Source organism: Indicator indicator, chromosome 29, assembly GCF_027791375.1.
Source record: "Indicator indicator isolate 239-I01 chromosome 29, UM_Iind_1.1, whole genome shotgun sequence".
NCBI classification, from domain to species: domain Eukaryota; kingdom Metazoa; phylum Chordata; class Aves; order Piciformes; family Indicatoridae; genus Indicator; species Indicator indicator.
Genome location: NC_072038.1, coordinates 3,839,171 through 3,860,528, shown reverse-complemented (window position 1 = coordinate 3,860,528; position 21,358 = coordinate 3,839,171). Strand labels below are relative to the sequence as shown.

The following is a 21,358-nucleotide window of genomic DNA, read 5'->3' as shown; positions in this document are numbered from 1 at the left end:
CAGTTGTCCTTGTGTGATGAAGTTCATCAGAATTAGTGTTCAGCACCATAAAAGTTACTGAACATAAAATGAATCTCACTTCTGAGAGTCCCTGCTGCTGCTGAAACACTTGGGGGTCTCGTAGATGAGGGAAGCCTAATTAAAACAGTAGCTGTAGCTACTTATAGCTCTGTAAAGCTATTTTTGTTTGGGTTATAAAATCACCAATAGTGATTTTTCTCTGCAGACTGCCATTCTTTTCGTTCTTTCTGCATTAGCCTTCTTGGAAATACACGGTTTGTGGTAGCTAGAGCTTAACCTTTATACAAATGGTAGTAGTGGGAGGACTAAATTGAAGATAATCTGTAATTGCTGAGGCTGACAGCTCACTATCCTTCAGTGCAGGCAGAAGTGGTGAAATTGTTATCCTTTTACCTCTGTGTTTGTGCTACTGGAAACTTCACACACAGAAGGAAACTTAATCGAAGAGGGGACCTATGGCAAAGTTCCTTGAGCTTTGACTCTTTCCAGGATCTCCATTAAGACATTTTGGAGGTCACTGCAAATACAATTTTAAAATACTGGGATTATTTTCTCCCATCAACTTGTGCCATGTAAAACTAAAGCAGGTGAGCCATAGGGAGAGTTGTCTAGGTTGTTCCCTTGGTTTATTTCTCTCTTTTTTTTTTTTTTCCCTTCCTATTAAATACATAAATAATTCTTCATAATTGAAGGCTTTTGCCAGAGCACAAGACTTGCAAGGCCCGAGAGGCAGGGTAAGGTAGTCTGTGCTGAGTCCTGTCTGTGTGGCTAGACTTCATTGTATCTCAGTTAACTTAAAGTTGCCTCATGTATTTTTGTGTTACATGCGCACACACACAAAAATCCAAGTGGTTTTGATGTGAAAGGTGAATGCTAAATCCTAACTGCATTCCTCTTTTTGGACTTTGTTTTGTTAGGACAGTCTTTACTGTACTTGCCAGCCAGTGTTGTTACGGATTTCTGGACCACTGTCTCTTTCTCTGGAGTTCAATATTGCATAGAATTGTAATTGCAACTTGCTGTTATCTCACCTAGTTAAAAGTAATATCCTCTCCTGTATTCTTACCCAGCTGCTTTTCCCCATCAGCCCTTTCTGAAGGTTAGGTGAATACTGGATTTACCTACAAATGTTTAGACGGATTAGGATTCCAGAGATGAGCAGACTGCTGCAATAGACTTGAAGGACAATATTACTTACAGCTTGGAAAGAGAAACTTCGATCCTAGAGTGGCTGTGCAGTGCCTTACACAGACATTTTTGCTTTGTTGTCTTTCATCTTTGTCTTTTATTTTGGACTAGGTTACCAGGTTCCTTCAAGAGGAATGGAAATTACTTTGTTTCTTTAAGAGGAAAACACATCTAGAGACAGCAGCATGTAACCCAAAGACTAGCCTTTTGATTTGCACAGCTTCAGAAGTTACTTTTCTTGGGTTATGCTTTCAGCTGCTTGTCCTGCCGAAGATGCTGTCAGTGTGAGCACTGTGGTGAAGTAACAGTTGTCACTTCAGATAAGGCTTGTGACAAAAGCCTTGCTCAAGGAGCAGGGAGGAAGGGCCCTTGTACTGCAGGTTTGTCATGGTGGGAAGACCTGAAATAATGTTTTTGGAATTTGTACTTTGTGGTCTTTATGTGCCATTAGAAAGGGTGGGAGAAGGGTTTCTACAGTGATAATGAATATGGGGGTGAGGGTGAAAATGAAAATGTATCCATAACACATGGATGTATTGCAGTCTCTGTGCATTATTTAGATACTGCAATTCTGGGGAATTGAGTACAGTTTAAGAAACAATCTTTCATTGTTTCCAGTAACACTTCTCAATGGTTGTTAAGTGTTTTCAGACCTTTTTATACCCAGCTGGAGAGCAAGTATTCACAATCTTAAAGTGTGCCTAAACTTGATGCATTAGGGTTTGCTCTGAAAAATGCGAATATTTTGCTTTTCCTATGTGTGATGATAATAAATTGAATGAAAGGAAAAGCCTGAAATGTTTTAGCAGCAGTGTGTTCTTCAGCTAGTCACCCTCATTGTCTAATGTACCTTTTTGTATTCAATGTTTGAAGTTAATTTTAACTGTACTGTGTCATGATGAGTACACCAAGGAGAGAAAAGTTCTGATTTGGCTTGACCTGAGCTACAATTTTGCTGCCTAGTTTATCTTAGATTTCCTTAAGATGCTCTTTTCCTCTGTGCAGCCTCCTTGTTGATGGCATTAGGCAGCCAAAGTGAGGAGGATTCATTTCCTCAGGGGGATTTGTGCAACAGGAGGATGTGGCAGGGAGCTGCAGGTTACCAGGCAGGGTCTTGGGTTGTCTTCTACAAAACCCTGAAGATACGAACTTGTTCATAAGCCAAAAATGTGCACTTGCAGCCCAGAAGGCAAGTCACATCCTAGGCTACATCAAAAGAAGTGTGGCCAGCAGGTCAAGAGAGGTGATTCTGCCACTTCGCTCTAGAGGTGAGAGCTCACCTGGAGTACTGCATCCAGCTCTGGACCCCTCAACATGGGAAGGACATGGACTTGATGGAGCAGGTCCAGAGGAGGGCCATGTAGATGATCAGGGGGTTGGAACACCTCTGCTATGAAGACAGGCTGAGGGAGGTGGGGTTGTTCAGCCTGGAGAAGAGAAGGCTCAAGGGAGACCTAACAGCAGCATTCCAGTACCTGAAGGAGGCCTACAAGAAGGCTGGAGAGGGACTGTTTCCAAAAGCCTGTAGTGGTAGGACAAGGGGCAATGTCTTGAAATTACAGAAGAGTAGATTTAGATTGGATGCTAGGAACAAGTTCTTTACCATGAGAGCACTGGAACAGGTTGCCCAGGGAGGTAGTTGAGGCCCCATCCCCGAAGATAATCAAGGTCAGGCTTGACCAGGCTCTGAGCAACCTGATCAAGTGGAAGAAGTCACTGCTGCTCACTGCAGGGGGTTGGACTAGACCTTTGGAGGTCCCTTCCAACCCAAACCATTCTACAATGTCCTCCAGTGCCTTTTGCAGTCAGCTTGTGGTAAAGGAAAATTCCACACTATGGAGTGTGTTGAACTTGCTGCAGGTGTAGCTTCCTTTACAGCAGTGGCTGCTTGCTGGGTTTGTGGCTAGTTCATAGCTCTTATTGCAGCAAAGGGGGGCATTTTTCTCTGAAACAAAAAGCTGTGTTAAAATACTTCTGAGGAGGGTGAGAAGCATCCTCCCAACCACTGTTTCAACCCTGGACAAGTAATTTCCAGGCATAATTGTGTTTCAGAACTGCTGCCTTTGAATCATCTTCACTTTTTAAACTTTAATTCCTGCCCTAGTTTGCGTGTCAGGAGCTTTGCTCTGTGGCAACGTTAGCACAACTTTGAGAAAAACCACATTGGCAGCTAGCAGGTTGTACTGGAGTGGTTGTGTCACCTTCTGTTTCAGTTAGCACAGCAAGAATCCCCAAACCTTACTGTTCAGGGCAAAGAGGGAGATTTAGCCAAAACTCAGAGCTCTTTCTGATGGAGTTTATTGGATTTTGTCTCCAAGCCCCATGCATTCTGAGCTTTGCTTAGATTCACAAGCACATGAGTATGTTTGAGGCCTTATGTTTAGTTGCATGCTTGCATATTGGAGTCAGCTTGAGAGTTGAGATGCCAGATCTGCTTCTTATGTTCCAGTTCAGTGCCTGTGTGTTCCTGAAAATTGTTTGGATTTAGGGGGATTAAAACTGGTGTGCAATGACTCACGAAGGTGGAAAAGCTGTGCATAGGAGTATTGGCTAGGTATGGAACTGAAAGTGGCTGGGGGTACTTGATGTTGTGAGCTGTTGCAGCTAAAACTTGGGAACTGGGCTCTTCAGCAGTGCCTCTTTCTCCACTTCAGATGGGAACAGATGGGCTTTTGTTGATAAGAGATCTATTATCAACCTAGGAAACTGACGGACAGCAGTTGAGCCACTCTTGCTGTAAAACAGGCCTGACTGCAGACTGAGGACATCACATGGCAGTATGTGTTCAAATGTAGTGGCTAAAAATATCCTTCCTTCTTCCTCCTCTCAGGCACAGATGCCCCAGTGTGAAAGGAAGAGTCACTCTGGCATGGAGTTGATTAGATCTACAGCAGACAAGGGGATTGGCTGCAAAGGAATGCTTTATGTGTTGACCTATACCAGGAGCAGCAGCTTTTAACAATTGTTGAGATGAATGTTTGTGCCTTCTCCATTTCTTTGAAGGCTGTCTCAGTTTGGAGCAGCAAATACTTGTTTCATTTTGTTGCTTGGTTTATCTGTGTTTATTTGTACTTGGGGAAATTTTCAAAGCAAAATCCAGTGACACATGCAGTACTTCAACTAAATTTTATAGCTTGGGTAAGTCTGGGAAAATCTTAGCTTGGTTCAGTTGAGAATCTGTATTTTTCTTAGAGGCATAGCACTGGTTGGGATAAATTTTAATCTTAATTACTATCTGGAAATGGCTTGGAGGCCAGTTGGAGGTAGGAGATAGATGGGTTTGCTGGATGCTTTTTCTTAAAATGTTTTGCAGCATAAATGGTTTAATTACTTAAGTCAGTTTTTTCATTACAGCTGTCAGTGTCTGAGCCAGGTACACCAGTGCAGAGTCCTCACATGTGTTCCAAACTCACTTTCTAATTGTTTCACTACTGGATGTTAGTGGCATAAAAGTTTTTTGAAAGCTGGATTTTTACAGCACTGTTCTGCAGTTTATCTGCATTAAAAACAGTGTAGCCAACAGGTTGAGAGAGGTTCTCTTCCCTTCTACTCTGCCCTGGTGAGGCTGCACCTGGAGTGTCGTATCCAGTTCTGGGCTCCCCAGTAGAAGAAGGACTGGGGAGAGCCTAAGGGTGATTAGGGAACTGGAGCATCTCTCTTACAAGGAGAGACTGAGAGACCTGAGGCTCTTTAGCCTGGAAAAGAGCAGACTGAGAGGGGATCTTCTCAATGCTGATCAATATCTAAAGGGAAAGATGAGTCTGGGCTCCTCTCAGTGGTGCCCAGTGGTTGGACAAGGGGCAATGGGTACAAACTAAAACACAGGAGGTTTCACTTGAGCTTAAGGAGGGTGCTGGAGCAGGCTGCCCAGAGAGGTTGTGGAGCCTCCTTCTCTGGAGAGATTCCAAACCCACCTGGAAATTGATCCTGTGCAACCTGATCTAGGCAAACCTAAGCTAGCAGGGCGTTGGAGTAGATGATCTCCAGAGATCCTTTCCAGGCTCTTCCATTTTATGTTCCTATGTCTTAATAAATAATAGCCACATAACTTCATAGTAGCCACAAGAATTCCACCCTTGTGCCACGTGACTGTGAAGCTGTCCTGAATTTAAGGTTCTTCAGTACAAGTCATTTTTGCTTGACTAAGCTTTGGGAGTAGCTCCAGCAGTGTCTGAAATACTGTCAGGAAAAAAAGGGGTTTGTAGCTAGCTGGGTTGTGGAGGTGACTCCTCTTGAAGGTGGAGCTGCATAAAGAAAATGCCATGTGCTGCTGTCTGAGTGCACACCGAAAGACCCAGAAGGAGGAAAACAGAGCCGTTTACATGCTGGCTCTGTGTATATAAGCTCTCTGGTATATAACATAGGGCATGGATACTTTGGCTGTCTGCCAGGCTGTGAATGGAGCCCTGACAGCTAGTTAAAATGACCCTAGAAAGGACAACCGACTGTGACACCGTCTGGGTGTGAAGCAGGAAAAAGTCCTTGGAGCAAACAAAGCCACTGAAGGTGGGGGGGAGCTGGGGAGGATGCATTGTTGTCCCCAGAACAGGTTGTACATGCGTGTGTGTAGGCACTTCACCTCACCAAGCCTTTTATCCAGCTTTTTTTTTTTTTTTTTTTTTTTTTTCTTCTGGTCACAAAGCTTAATGCCTGCCTCAGCAGTGCTCCCTCGCTGGTTTTTGGCTTCTGGCCAAGCTTTAATGAGTACCCCAAGCCCTGTGTGATTTGGCTCCTCCAAATCTATTAGCATATCTTCAGAGCGAGATAAAACTCATTAAAGTAATTTACATTTGGGCATTAGAATTTCTGATCATTTTAAATACCTACTGCCAAAAGCACAAATATGGGGGGGGGTAACATCCTTCCTATGAAGCTACAATTTATCCAGTTTTTTTTTGTTCTTGGGGGAAGAGCAGCCTGCCATATCCCTTACCTGGTCTCTGATGGTAATGAAATTAATTTGTAGCACACAATCTTATCAAAGATTTGATCTGTGCTGGCTTTGATAAAGGAATGCAGGCTGTGGCAGAGGATTTGCCTTATGTGAAGTCACATCAGAATGGGTCACCTTTGTGTTCCATTGTATTGTAAATGACTCCAGTGGCTGTGGCTGAGCTACATAACAACCAAACTTCCTGACCATTCAAGCTGTGTGCCCCAGTCTCTGCATGAGTTGAGTCATGGGCTTCAACCTGTGCCCTCTGTCTCCCTCATCTCTATGAATGGTTTTGGGGTTTTTTTTGTTTGTTGGTTTGGTTTTTTACATACCGGTTTTAAATCTCCATCTTCCCTGCTCAGAGCTGCCTGCGGGTGTCATCTTCATGATGTGGGGTTGAACGTTTCAGCAGAGTGCTGCCTCACAGTCAGGACAGTGAGAGATGGGCAGCGTTTTCCTGCTTTCAGGCAATGCAGCAGACATCAGCTGATCGGCGTCGGCTCTCCATGTGCAGGCTTTTACCTCACAGCCTGTAACAGAGCCGCACTTGAACTGCTCATGACCCGTGCTCAGATTATCCTTGCTAAACGGCTGAGCTGCAGTGCACGCTGGAACAGTGCTTGTAAATAAATACATGGAAGCCCAAAGTAGTGACTGCACCGAAGATGCTTGTATCTATATAAAAGTATTTAGGATATGTAAGTGTTAAAGTCTCTTCAACTGAAAACATCCTGAAATGGGCTGTAAAATGCATGTCATTGCTCAGCTGAAGTTCTGTAGATGTGGCCCTGCTGCTGTGCTAGTTCCTCAGTGGAAGTGCTGGAGCTAGAGGATGGACATCCACCATCAGCCTCTTTGGCTGGGAGTTAAGGAGTGGTCAGGTAGCTGCTACCCACTGGAATTCACTGAGGAGACTGAGTCAGTTCCCTTTGTGCTTTACCAGATTTCCTTTCAGTAGGTGATGAGTTTTTCTCCTTCATATGAGGCAGGTTAAGGTGTTGGTATGTGGCAGCAAACTTGGATCTTTAGAATTTGATTTTCTGAAGCACTCCCATGGGCTGTAAGAATTTAAAGCCTGCACTGGCAAATGCTTGTCTATTTTTCCTTTTTTTAATTTTTATTTCCTCTCATCACCCTTTCAAAAAATGGAAACTAGTGAGATAGCAAATAAAACAAAACCCAAACCCAACTCACCCTAAATGTCAGAAACAGCAATAATTGCTTGTGATGATTTTGAGGTTCTCTCTTGACCATAACTCTGTGATCTCTGGATCTGTGTTCACACTGTCTTTCTCTTTATGTTTCCTCATCTTCCTGCATTCAGGCAGTGCTAATCATGTGATACTTTTGTGACTTGAGGCTTTAAGTATATTTCTTCTTCCTTTTAAAAACTTTAGATCAGGCTCTTTCTTGGCCATTGCCACAAAATTAAAAAAGCCTCAGAAAGCTGAGAAGAAATGGAAGTGCTCAGGGAAAAAGTGGTGTTGTGGTGCTTAATTTTAAGGGGGAGAGGGGGTAGTGTTTACTTCCAATACCATCAAAATCTTTTCGAGGAGAGGTGGTTTCAAGCTATAGCATGGCTTTGTTTAAGGACATAATACTATTTCATTCAGGATGAGACTGCTTTCAGGCAGTGTACCAGGCTTGCCTGTTGCACTCTACCAGCTGACAGAAATACAATGAAAAATAAAACACCTTGAAGTTTTCAGAGCAAGTATGCTTTGAAGTATCCCTTTGTGTGTTGTAAAGCTGCCTATTTATGTGGCTCCTCTCTTGTGACTCCTGATCTTTAGAATAAAGTTATAGTAAGAAAAATATCCCTTTAAAAGGGAAAAAAATAAATCACAGAATCATAAAGGTTGGAAAATATCTCCAGGGTCATAGAGTCCAGCTGTTAACCCAGCACTGCCAAGCCTACCACTAAGCCGTGTCCCTCAGCACCACATCTGCATGTCTTTTGTACACTTCCAGGGACAGTGATTCCACCACTGCCCTGGGCAGCCTGTTCCAGGGCTTAATTAACCACTCTTGTGGTGTAAATGTTTTTCCTAATGTCCAACCTATATCACCCCTGGCACAACTTAAGGCCATTTCCTCTCATTCTGTCCCTCGTTTCCAGGATAAGAGACCGACCTCCACCTGGCTCCATCCTTCTTTCAGGGAGTTGTAGAGAGCCAGAAGGTCTCTCCTCAGCCTCCTTTTCTCTAGGCTGAACAACCCAAGTTCCCTCAGCTGCTCCTCACCAGACCTGTTCTCCAAAACTTTCACCAGCTTTGTTGCCCTTCCATGGACCCAGTCCAGCACTTCAGTGTCCTCCTTGGAGTGAGGGGCCCCAAACAGAATCCAGTATTCGAGGTGCAATTCAAAGAAGCAGCTTTCTTCACCTGCATTTTGTGTTGGTTTGTGCCTGACTTGCTTTGTTAGCATAAAAATGCTCCACAGGCAAGGCAGTTTCTGCCATCCCACTTAACCTGCTTTTAACTTGTATCAGCAAAACCAGCTGAAGCAGACAGTTGGATCTGCAGCTGGACCTGTGCTAATGTTGTCAATTCTGTGATTCTCTCCAATATAGATGTTGCTTGGAATCTTTAACATAACCCAGTGTGCAACCAGTGCAGATGCAGAAAAGCTGGGTGAAAGCACCAGGTTCATCAGCTGAAGTCAGGAAAAAGAGATCGTTAGAAATGATTAAAAAAAAAAGTCAGAATTTCCTGGCTTGCAGATTTCAAAGATATTTTTTTTTTTTTGCTTATGCAGCCAGCTTATCTTTAGCACAGATCTCAGTCTAGTTTTGTTAAAAGTGCCTGTGGACTTACAGTGACTTTCTTCTCAAGTGTGGGGATTTGGCACTAAAATCCTTTGGTTGTCTTAAATTACTCATCCATCTTTTTGCTCCCCACAGCTCTGCACACCCATGAGATGCAGTGGAGCAGGATGATTAGCAGCTTTTCAGAAGTTCATCTTAGAAGAGCAGTCTTAGGAACAGGAACAGGAAGAAATAATGTTATTGGTTTTGTTTGTTTCCCTCAGGTTTTGAATGAAGAATGTGATCAGAATTGGTACAAGGCAGAGCTCAATGGCAAAGATGGCTTCATTCCCAAGAACTACATAGAAATGAAACCACATCCGTGAGTAGAGCTTTGGTGATGATCCACCTCTAATACTGCTTTTCACGTCCTCTCAAACAGAAGGAAGGTTTTCTGATGAATAGTTTTCAAGGTGCACCTTGCTACATCTACCAAAACATGCACATGGATGGCTAGGGGATGACTGTTTGCTGTAACTCAGCTCACAGCTGAAGCTTTGGAAGTTTTTCTGGTGGTTGCTCTGGTGTTCTGCTAGTCAGACTGCATCCAGTTCTGGTGTTTCCATCATAAGAACAGAGAACTGCTGGAGTGAATGCACAGGAGGGCCACAAAGATGATCCAAGGGCTGGAGCACCTCTGCTATGAGGATAGCCTGAGGGAGTTGGGGTTGTTCAGCCTGAAGAGGAGAAGACTCCACGGGGACCTTAGAGCTGCCTTCCAGTACCTGAAAGGAACCTGAAAGAAGGCTGGAGAGGGACTTTTCTTAGGGTGTTCAGTGACAGGACAAAAGGGAGTAGCTTTAAGCTGAGGGAGAGTAGGTTTAGGAAGATCTTAGGAAGAAGTTCTTTAGTACAAGGGTGATGAGGCTCTGGAATAGGTTGCCCAGAGAGGTTGTGGATGCCTCCTCCCTGCAGATGCTCAAGGCCAGGTTGGATGAAGCCTTGAGCAACCAAGTCTAGTTGAGAGGCATCCCTGTCCATGGCAGTGAGGTTGGAGTAGATGATCTCTAAGGTTCCTTCCAAGCTGAGCTGTTTTATGATTCTGTGATGATGCAAGTGTGTTCTTGTGATAATTCTGTTTTCCTTAGTGTAGCAGATAAGAGGAAAAATTGTGGCATTCACAAGAAAAATGTTTAAGGATATTTGGGCTGAACTCTTTGTATGTCTGTGTTGCATCCTGAGAGTTACATCACAGAATTGTTTAAATGGAACCTCTTACAGTCATCTGGTCCAACACCTTCCTCACAAAACAGTCTGCATTCTTACACAAGTATAGTTGCATTGATTTGCAGCTCCAGAGAGCTGTATTTGAAGAACTGCTTTGAACATTTCCCCTTAGACGCAAAGAATCTAGCATATGAAAACAGCAGCATTTCATGACTGGGTATGTTCTTTGTGTCAGTTCATGTTATTTTTGTTGTCTTCTACTAAACTCTGGTTCTGCCAACCTTTGAGATCCGTCAACACCTGAACAAGAAAACAGCAAGGTCTGGGCGACAGATCCAAAGTGAAGAAAAGCAGCAAAACCTGTAATCAGAGTTTTGATGATGAGCTATAGTGTTTCAGTTGCTCACAAAACCTGATGATTGATTTGTTAATTGGCTGTAATTATCATGAAGATACTGCAGTTCAATCAAGAATTATTTTTTCTAAGGGCTCTTTTGAAATAGCAGAAGGAAGCTGCTGAGGGACTGTGCCCCGAGGAGAGGAGCTCCTACTTCTGTAGTGCAGCCAAGCAAGATATGAAGCAAGGATGCACAAGGAAATTCTGAAATCATTTCAAGCCTTGTCTGCTGCAGTACCATGTCTGGTTTACCCTGATGGTTCTGTCCACTGGGGATCACAAATGTACATTGCAATTTCTCTCTCATTGATTTGAGTCATCACATGTCTTCTTGAAACAGTTTTGCAGGCATTTGAGTTACTCTGCAGTGATGTCTTCTGTGATATGATGTTGCTCAGTTTGTTCTGTAATCACCCATGGTATTTTGTTTTGCAGGGATAGAGCTGCCATGTTTTCACTTTTTTATATCTAAAGGGGATGGACAGTGTCTGAGCCTGCAAGTGGGTGAAGTTGGTAGTGATTTTTCAAGCAAAGTTGATGTGACCTTTTCTAAAGATGTTTAAACTGCTGATGGCAGCTGGATGGAGTTAGCTCCATGTGTCAGCAGTACTGGGAGCCTTAACTAAGTGCATTAACAACCCTGGGAAATTATGCAAAAGTTTTTATAGCATAGTGTTTGTTTAGCTGTCATGCAGAGCTCTCTGAGTAGTCATACAAAAGGCAAATTGCAGGCAGCCGACCAGGAGTGAAAGAGAATGTTCCTTTTCTCAGACTAGTATCGAATTGTATTGTTAGATTGTGGCAGAAGAGCTTTTCTAGGGGATTTGGAAAGAAAGCAACTGAAAATGTCTTTAAATCCTGTCCTAAGATCTGACCCTAAATCCTTCAGCCCCACAGCTGGTCTTAAATGCAGTGTTTCTTCTTGCTTGTGTTTTGCACATCTTCCAGTTTGTTTTGTTAGCAAATGGAGTTGAAAGGAAAATGGGGGGCTCACAGTCACCAGCTGAACCACCAGGGTTCTGAAGGGTTAATCTGAATTGCCACATCAATTAACAAAGCAAATATGTAAGAAGACATAGGCATGATACTCAGAAGAGCTGCAGGAAGCTCTAGGCAGGGAGGCTTCCTGTGAAGGCAGAGCAGTGCAGTTCAGTGTCAGGACTGCTTCTCTTCTTCCCCTTCAAGGGACAGGGGAAGGATTTGCTGTTCATGGAGCAACCTGGTGCATGGATCTGAAGTGGTTGTGTTCCTAATCAGCTTCTCTTGAAGGTATTGCTGAGGTCTCACTTTGCAGTGTTGTGACTTCATGGAGGAAGTCAGCCAAACTAAAACGTTGTGCTGAGTAAAACCAGGAGTTGCCACACTGCCAGTTGAAGTGAGCCTGAGAGCAGTGAGAGCTCTGTGTTGTGGCAGCCACTGCATCTCCCTCTAGTGCAGCATCAGCAGCAACGCCTGGATTTGGTTGGGCAGTGCTGACTGGATGAGTTTTCACCTACATTGCAAAGCTAATTGGAGAGCCCTCTTATCAAGCTGAGCTCTTCAGCAGGGAAGCTGTGGGAACATTGTGGTCCATTTCTTTGGCCTGCTTCTGCATGTGGGATTTTTGATAATTCTTGGTGATGTTTTTTTCAGCCATTCTGTAGCAGACTTGTACGTGCACAAGATTTCTGGTGCTTTACAAATGTGGTCTTAAGTAGTCTTTAAAAGGAACTCTACTTCCTTCATCTGTTGAAGGGTTTTTTCATCTCATTTTTATTTAGAATTCAGGCTCCTTTTATTCTGAAGGTCTAAAGCAGTAGTGAAGTTCTAAAAGTGCAGGGGAGTTTAAGAACTGTGAAAGATCTGTAGACTTTCTATTTAAAGTGACTCAGGAACAGCTGGCAGAAAACATTAAGAGTTTGATGAAAGTGTTTGGAAGTGTTATTTCTTTTAATCAAAGTGTACATTTGTACTTTGTAGTGATTCAGTAAAATTTAGAGGGGAAATTTGATATATTTCTGAGGCTTCAGGAAGAATCATAGATGTTCTGTTGAGCACCTTGAGGCTTTCCTTCGTGACTGAGGTGTGTTCATTGTTTTTTAAGGTGAGGCTTTCATTTCCAAGTCACATGTGAGTAATTGAGAGTTATTTGAGAACTAAACAGAATTAAAACACTCTGTAAACAAGAACCATGGCATAATATCTGAAGTCATAATATAAACCTTGCTTTATGTAGCATTGGTCAGAGACAAAATGCAAGACATCATTAGCTTTCTGAAAACTGGACCAACAGCCCAGGAAACCAAATGAATTTCACATCATGGTGTCTCTTGGTTGACTTTTGAAGGCAACAGAGTGCAGTGAGAGACAAGTAGACACAGCTTCTATCACCACCTTAGGTACCCAGAAGTGGCACAGTTGCCAGACCCCTCCAGGAAAGCACCAAATACCATGAAGTTATCACTGGAAATAGGATGATTGTGGGGAAAAGCTTTCCTTTTCCATTCCAGGGGATAGCAAGTACACAAAAAGACTTGCAAGGGAGTAAAACATGTCTTAGGTGGTCATGGAAAGGGAATCTGTAAACAAGATGTATCATTTTCAGTGCCAAAGTGGAGCTGTGTAGGTAAATGTGCAGTGGATGCTTCTTTTACAGGGGGACGTCCTAGGGTTGTTTAATGAGTATGTTGCGTGTAGTAGCCTCATGTGTAGCCTCATCAACCTTGATATAATACAGGGATGTGTTTCTCTGTAGCCTTCTATGGTTAGCAGGTACTGAAGACAGCCAGTGAGAGGAGCAAGGGCTTGCCAGTAGCTGCAGAGTGGTAATCAAGTAATCTGTTGTCCTCTTACGAAGGTCTAGTGACAAGGTGAAAGCTTCAGCTCCTCCTAGGAACGACTGTTTCAGGCAGCTTCTTTCTTCTTGCTGCACCAAAACCCTCACTGTAGGAAGTGAAGTTTGTGAGTGGAGCTCTTGTTATTAAATATTCTCCTCTAAGGTCAGTCATCTCCATGGTTATAGGCTGTGGTAAGAGCTTCTGCCCTGTGTGATCTGTTAGTCAGAACTGAAAGCTGTACTTTCTTGGTTGTGAGGAGGGTTCTGCTTTTCCCACACCGTGTGGCCTACCACCCAGCTTTTTGCCTTTAATCTTGGATTAGTCTGGAAATGCGAATGCAAATGTGGGTAAGAATCCCATGACCAGGGGCTGGTGGTCAGTGCTGATAATTTGGTTGCCAGAGATACATTCACCCCCTGGTGCCACAAAGGTGGTCAGCCTGTGGCTTGGACTTCTGCTCAGCTGCCTCAAAATTTCAGATGTGGCTTCCATAGTGCAGTTACTGCATGTGACAGCTTATGTGAAAGCTGTGAGATTGTCCTGACTGCAGGAGAAGACAAGAAAATGGGCTGTTGACCCAAGAATTACCAGCAGCTTTCTTAGAATTGAGCTGCATGCCCAGCTCAGCACTCCTCTGCAGTGAAGCAGGGAGACCTTGAGGGAACTTTTCTTGCTTGGTCTGCATGTAACTCCACTCCTAGCACCTGCCTTAGCTGTCTGACATCTGATACCTGTCTTGGACCACAGTGCTTTGTTGGAGGTCAGATTGAACTCGGGGCTGTGAGAGCAACCAGCTGCTGAATGCAGCCACTCCTTCTCTGCTGAAGCAGTTGTGCCTTGCCACTCGCTCTAAGTGAGACTAGGAATTGGTTTTGGTATAAAGTGCACTTTGCATTTGTGCAGAATGGGTTAATCAAACAGGATCTTGTTTCTACAGCTGTGAGGTTTCTGAAGAGAAACCTGGTAGTGAACTCCCAGTGTTTCCCTTTCAATCTGCAAATACCACTTTTTTTTTCTTAGCATTTTTCAAATACTACAAGATTTCTGCTCACTAAAATAGTGCTGTTTCTGTGCTTAGTCCTTAATAACTTCATTTTTCTGTATCTTCTGCTCTGCAGATCGTGGTTAAAACAAGGGTGGCTTCTCCTTAGGAGACATTAAGTAATAAGGAGACTGTGTAATTACTTTCCACTGATTATCTTTAGGTACTAATGGTGAAATAAATGTTGCTGTATCTTGGAGAAGTTTTGTAGTGACCAGTCACCAGTGCAGGGCTCTTTAGTTTTGGTTTGTTTTTTTTTTTGTCTCTGAGTTGATGGCATCATACAGTTTGGACAATTGAAACTTTGTAGGTAGAGACATGAGACTGTTCCTTAGTGACAGAGGAAGAGACTTGAGTTTCTTGCCTGAGCTAGGCATTAATCTCTTTGGCCTTAGGTTGTAAGGCCTGAATATGAAGATAACAGTGCAGACCACAGAAGACATTTTAACTTTGTCCAAGGTTGTAGCCAGTTGCCAGAGTGATTGTCTTAGTGTCCTAAAGCAGCACTTTGCTGTGAAGCAATTGTGTGCCTACAGTAGGTTCTTGTCCTAACCCACAGATACAGTTGGGTGCAAAACAATGTGCATAATAATGTGTTAAATTTTGAGCGTGATTTTTCCACCTCTGAAAGCAAATCCTGAGAGAGAGTATTTCTCTCTTACCACATCTCTGCTTTGCTAATTTAGGTGAAATAGGGCTAGTGCAAATGCCTGCTTATCAGGTCATAGTTGCTTCATTGCCAGGATGAGACATTGTGAAACACTGCATGGTTCATCAGCCTGTATTGGAGGGAGGTGCAGTGTGGTTATTTGTGTTAGAAACAATTTCATCTCTGTGTGAATACCCAGGGCTCTTCCATGAAATGATGAACATTCTTACCTTTCCCTCTTGTTTTCTTTTCCTCACTACCCAGGTGGTTTTTTGGAAAGATCCCCCGAGCGAAGGCTGAGGAGATGTTAGGCAAACAGAGACATGATGGTGCCTTCCTCATCAGGGAGAGTGAGAGCGCTCCAGGGGACTTCTCCCTCTCAGTCAAGTAAGTAATGCCCCGAAGCAACTGTGTGTGGTAATCAGGCCATCTACCGTTCATTTGGACTCTGAGGTGATTGTCAATGCTGAGGAGCAGGAATCTTCTCCCAGATGCCCTGTGGCATTCCTGTTCTTCCAGTGATACTCATTTATTCCTTCTCAAATAGAACAACTGTGTACGCTCTGTTTGTAAGGATCTTACAGGGCTGAGCTGGCGGCACCTTGCTGTCTGGCTCATGTAATCCCAGGTTTGGTTTGTTGGTTTGCTTGTGGATCCCATTCCTCGTCTTTACAGCCACTTGTTTTCTGCTCTCCTCTTTCATTCCTCTCTTGCAGTGGTAAGTTCCTGTGCTGTCTTCTCACTGGGTAATACACCACCTCCAAGTATATTTTTCGTGTCTGCTTGGCACATGCTTTGGGCATATTCATGTTACCTAGCACTGGGACATGAGCTGTGGAAACAGAGAGCTGTTCCCTCTCTCACAGGTGCATTCCACATTGGCAGAGAGTCTAATAGCAGCAGTGAGGAGGAGCAGTTCTCATCTTTTATAATAAGTACTAGAAGTACTGGTTGTTAACCAGCAGGAGTTGCTGCTAGGTAGCCATGGCCCACACAGTGCCATGCTACCTGTCTTGCCCATCTGAAGTGACAGTGAAACGGAGGTGTTAGAAACTTCAAAGGGTGTATGACATAATTAAATGTGAGTTAGAGGTGGGAGGGATTCTATCCTCAGCAGCTGATGTTAGCTTTTAAAATATTTTCTGTAATCTTCCCCTTTCCTACCAGAAATGAAAAATATTTTGCTTTAGAGCCCTAACAACAATTTTTGATTATTTATGGCCAAGTCCTACTTTTCTCTATATTCTGTGGCTACCAGTGATTTGTTGTTTTGGTTGGGATTTTTTTTTTTTCCTGGTCATCTTTGGTCTGCAACCAAGTTTTTGTCCTTCAGTGCAGCAGCACTGGGTCATGCCAACAAACTGGATTAAAGCCACTGGTTATTAGAGACGTTTGTATTTCTGTCTGGGATCCAATCATCAGAGCTGGAACTCTAGATATGAATGAAAGCTTCATTCCAGAAAGTGCATTCCTTGAAGAAACAGTTGTGAGAGCAAAGCTCTGCCTGCCTCTTAGCTTAGCATTGCCATCTGGTGGTAATTTCTCAGATGATTTTTTTTGTTTGTTTGTTTGATTTAGAAAAGTCTTTCTCCTAAACAGTGATCTGCAGGATTTGAAATGGTCAGAAGCTTTCAGGCTGAGAAAAGGAGAGCAGGGGTGGTACTCAGGAGATGTTTCATGTTACCTTTGCAGCCAGGATAGTGTCTGCATTTTCAGCCAACAGAGAAGCTGTGCATGCCAAGTGGGGAGCGTTTGTCTTCTGCTTTCAGTGGTTTTGAATGAAGTGAAAATACTGATGTGCTATTCACCTGGAAATTCCCAATGGACCTCTTCTGAGTTCCTCTATATTCAGGATAAAATGTTGGGCAAGTAGCTTCTAGTGAATGCCATCATTTGTCAGAAAGAATTGGTGCCACAGAATTGAAGTTGCATCACCTTCTGAACATTTGGGGGCCTTAGGGGGAGTTGTTCTGCAAGGCAGGCTTCTGCCGGGGTCCACACTGGCTGCCACAAGAGGCACTCCTACCTTCCCTGTGGCAGTGTTTTCCTATAATGGGACTGGTGCTTATGGATTGCATTGTCACAGAGCCAGTGGTGCTGTGTGAGGGAAGGACTGAGACTGAGAAGTGCAGGACTGTAGCAAGAGCAGCACAAACGTGAACTGCCTCAGGTCAGTTGGGAAATGGCTGTGTGTGAGGAGCTGAACCGAAGCCTTTATGCTGCCTGACTTCAAGGGCTTGTATTTGGGAATGTGAACTGGAAGGCACCATGGAACAGCTACATCAATGTGACCTTGGATTTGTACTGCAAAGGCCATGGCATGTCCCCTGGGAATTCTCTGCACTGTCTTCAGTGACTCGGGTGGCTGCATATGTACCTCAAGAAGCCCATGTACAGGGTGCCAGCTATGTGACAACGTTGTGTGAAATAAAAAGCTGAAATAGTTCAAGTCATCCAAGCTGTAGAGTGTTGTGACACATCCTTTATGAAAAGACCTCAAACTTCTGCAGATTCAGAGTGGTTTCAAAGGATGGGTTTAAACCCAAGTCCTGTTGTCAGAAAAGGACAGGTGAAGCTTGCAGGATTTGCTTCAAACTACATTCACTTCTTGGCTTCTATCTCTGATCACTGATTTCTGTAAAATGCAGTTGACAAGTGGTTTTCAGACATCTGTTTTTTTTTACAGCAGCCAACTGGTACTTATATGACCAATGTCACTGTCAATTTTCATTGTGCCCTGAAGGACCTTTTTGTGCTGATGATCCCAAGGGGGAGAAGTACTCTGTGACTAAGAGTGTGCTGGTTTGTGTTCTTTGTTCTTTCCATACAGATTTGGAAATGATGTGCAGCACTTTAAGGTGCTCAGAGATGGGGCTGGCAAGTATTTCCTCTGGGTGGTGAAGTTCAATTCTTTGAACGAGCTGGTAGATTATCACAGATCCACATCTGTCTCCAGGAACCAGCAAATATTTCTCCGGGACATTGAACAGGTGCCACAGGTAAGAGAAGTGTCTTTGTAGAGTGCCCTGTTCAGACTATTACAACCATGCTCTGAACTTCAATTGCATCTTGGAGTAAATTGATAGGGATGGAAGTGTATCTTTAGAACCTGCAGCTAGAATCCCAGCATGGTGTAGGTTGGAAGGGACCTCAGGGGATCATCCTGTCCAAACCCCTTGCTAAAGCAGGGCTGTCCAGGATCACAATGTTCAGGCAGGTTTGGAATCTCTCCAGAGAAGAAGGTTCCACAGCCTCTCTGGGCAGCCTGCTCCAGGGCTTCAGCATTCTCACAGCAAAGTTTTTCCTGATGTTCAGGTGGAACCTCCTGGGTTGTAGTTTTTGCCTGCTGCTGCTCGTCCTGTCACTGAGCACCACTGAAAGATCTGGCCTCATCCTCTTGACCCCTTCCCTTTAGATGTTGATAAGCATTGAGCTTATCAGCTCCTCTCAGTCTTCACTTCTCCACTGGTAAATAAGCTGGATGTCTGTGCAGAGCCTACCTGAGAATTCCCTGGTCTCCTTTTCAGTTCTGACAAAGTGTTATTGCTGCTGCTTGAACTCTCGGCTTGTCTTCACGTTTATGGATACTGTTGCAGGAAAATACCTGATTCCTGTGAGTTACAAATGGGTTCTAGGACATAGTAAGAAAGGACAGTTTAATTACACTGGTTCATAGCCAGAACTGTATCCCTCAGCAGCCAGGGAAGTTTTGGACCTGGTCTTTCCTGAAGAGGTATTTACAGGTAGCAGCATATGGAACAGCTCAGGCCTTCTGGTTTGGATCTAGTTAGTGTTAAGAGAAACCAAAAGCTATGCTAAGTGCCAGCAGAGCAGCTTGTGCTTATCTAGCTCTTTGTTTTGTTCCATTTCCCAGGGCAATCAGAATGTTATGTTGCATGTAACTGGATTTTTTTTTTTTCTTGGTCAGTTTTGGCTAAATCCTCTTGCCTTCTATGTGCAGCATTCTAATTCTAGCTTGAAGTCCAGGGCTGTGGAATTCATGCTGCTCTCCAGGTGCTGTGGGCACCCTTTGTCCCAGTGTGTCTGTGTAACCAGTCTGCACTGTTTGGTCAGTGATAAGAGAGGATGAGAAAACAGCTGGCTGAGAATGACAAGCATGAAGATACCGTCTTAGCCTCATGATTTTAAGAGTACAGATGCATTTTAAATAAACCGTTAGCTTTACTGTAAGAATGGAAGTGTTTGCTGAGCAGGCAAAATGAGCTATGACTTCTTGATCCTGGAGAGTCTTAATGCCAACATCCAGGTTTTAGGGGGAGCTTTGTGTATCATGTTGTGTATTTAGCAGGAGGGTTGGACTGGATGATCTTCAGAGGTCCCTTCCAACTCTCATCATGCTCTTATCTATCCCAACCCCCTCTGCAGTAAGCAGGGGCATCCTCAACTAGATCAGGTTGCCCAGAGCCTTGTCAACCTCATCCACCTCACCATGACTGTCTCCAGGGATGGGGCTTCAATTACCTCCCTGGGCAATTTCTTCCAGTGTTCCACTACCCTCTTGGCAAGGAACTTGTTCCTGACATCCAATCTAAATTTGCTCTTCTCTAATTTCAAACCATTGCCCCTTGTCCTATCACTACAGGCCTCTGTAAACAGTTTCTCTGCATCCTTCTTGTCCCTCAGCACCACATCCCTCAGGCTTTAAACACCTCCAGGGATGAGGATTCAACCACCTGTTCCAGTCTTTGAGAACCCTTCCAGCCCAATGAAATGAAGCAGCCCAAACGTTTGCTGTTACGCTCCTGCCTGAGGGAGGAGGCATCTGGAGTGCTGTGAATGATCCTCACTTTGTGTATCTTTTTCTTCTTTCAGCAACCCACATACGTTCAGGCCCTGTTTGATTTTGATCCCCAGGAGGAAGGAGAGCTGGGCTTCCGTCGTGGAGACTTTATCCAAGTCCTTGACAATTCTGACCCCAACTGGTGGAAGGGAGCCTGCCACGGACAGACGGGCATGTTTCCACGCAACTACGTGACCCCAGTGAACCGGAACATCTAGAGAGAAATATTAGAGATTATTTAAAGAAACCAGAGAAACAGTAAATACACATACAGAGCCTAACTGCAGCCAGTGACCTAACATCACACGGCGATAAAAACCTGAGTCACCTTTTCTCCATGAGGTGATCCTTCCTTCACTCAGTACGGAACTTCAGGGGCGGGGTGGGGGGGTAAGAGTTCAACTTACACACCAAAACTTGTCTTTAAAAAAAAAAAAAAAGAGAGAGAGAGAAAGGAGAAAAAAAAAAAAAGAAAAGAAAGAAAATAACAAATTTCCTCAGCTGCTCCTGGGTTACCCCCTTTCATTCACTCTTCTTGTTTTCCCCTCCTCCTCTGTCCCATCAGTGCATGAAGTTTTAATGCCATATAAAGTCCTAGCCATGCAGTTAAAGGAAAAGGGAGAAACTCTGCTGGTATTTTCTCTCTCTGCAAATGGTCTTCATTTTGACATGAAGGGACATGAGAGAAGAACCAAATCCACAGTCCTGCCTTTAGGGGAAAAAAAAAAAATTACCAGTCTCTGCTTTTGCCTTCAACATTCAGCTCTTCTTGCCTGGGAAAGATGAGGTGTTAATCTAATTTTTGTCTCTTCTCCTTTGGCACTTTCTTCTGAAGCTCAGCAGCTTCCAAGCAGGGGAAGGGAGAAGAGTTGTGTGGCTTTTTGTTTAGTTTTTGTTTTCTTTGTTGTTTTCCTTTTGAGTCACAGAGCTGCTTTGAGAAACTCCAATGTACAATTGAAGTCTGTTGATGCTGTGCTGACAGCTCTTTTGGTTTTTCTTAAAGGTGTACGGTTGAGCACATTTTGTAATTTTTTCCATAGTGCCTTTCCCTTATTTTCTTTTTTTTTTTTATTATTATTTTTAAGTTAAAAGGACAGTCCAGAGCTTTTCAGTGGGATTTTTTCTGCCTATGTGTAAATAAATACTTTTGGGGGGAAAAAGGTGTAAAGGAGGGTGGTTTTATCAATGGACATTTGAGCAAAATCTTCACACAGAAATGGAGCTTTCATCTTAAGATTTTGTCTTACTGTTGTGAACTTCCCTTATTCCAAGCAAAGTAAAATCAAGGTGTTCCAAGTGGCTGCTTGGGCTGCTCAGAGGTGAGGAACTGCAATCAGGAGCTTCAAATAAGTAAGAGGAAGGGGGGAAGTTATGACCAGGGAAAATGAGGAAGAATATTTTGGGGAAGGGAGGGTAAAGGGGGGAGGGGGGGGTGTTTGAAAAATAATAGCCCTGAGATGTCCTGTAAAATGTACATTCCTTTGATGGAAAACTTTATAATGCAGAGAAACCTCAAGAAATAGTGCTTGAAAAAA

The 21,358-nt window shown here is 43.7% G+C and overlaps 1 protein-coding gene across 3 annotated transcripts in view; it reads left to right on the top strand.

Annotated features, from left to right (window-relative positions):
* The window catches only part of GRB2 (growth factor receptor bound protein 2), a 49,211-nt gene extending 29,026 nt beyond the window's left edge, over nucleotides 1-20,185 (top strand). The window contains exons 2-6 of one of the 3 annotated variants that reach the window (XM_054393699.1): nucleotides 5,754-5,769; nucleotides 9,126-9,273; nucleotides 15,287-15,409; nucleotides 17,853-18,021; nucleotides 19,856-20,185. In XM_054393699.1, coding sequence (XP_054249674.1) covers nucleotides 5,754-5,769; nucleotides 9,126-9,273; nucleotides 15,287-15,409; nucleotides 17,853-18,021; nucleotides 19,856-20,041 — 642 coding nt within the window. In that variant the 3' untranslated portion in view covers nucleotides 20,042-20,185. The remainder of the gene's footprint in view (nucleotides 1-5,753; nucleotides 5,770-9,125; nucleotides 9,274-15,286; nucleotides 15,410-17,852; nucleotides 18,022-19,855) is intronic. The other 2 variants (XM_054393700.1, XM_054393701.1) reach the window with 2 other exon arrangements.
* Nucleotides 20,186-21,358: the final 1,173 nt, after the last annotated feature.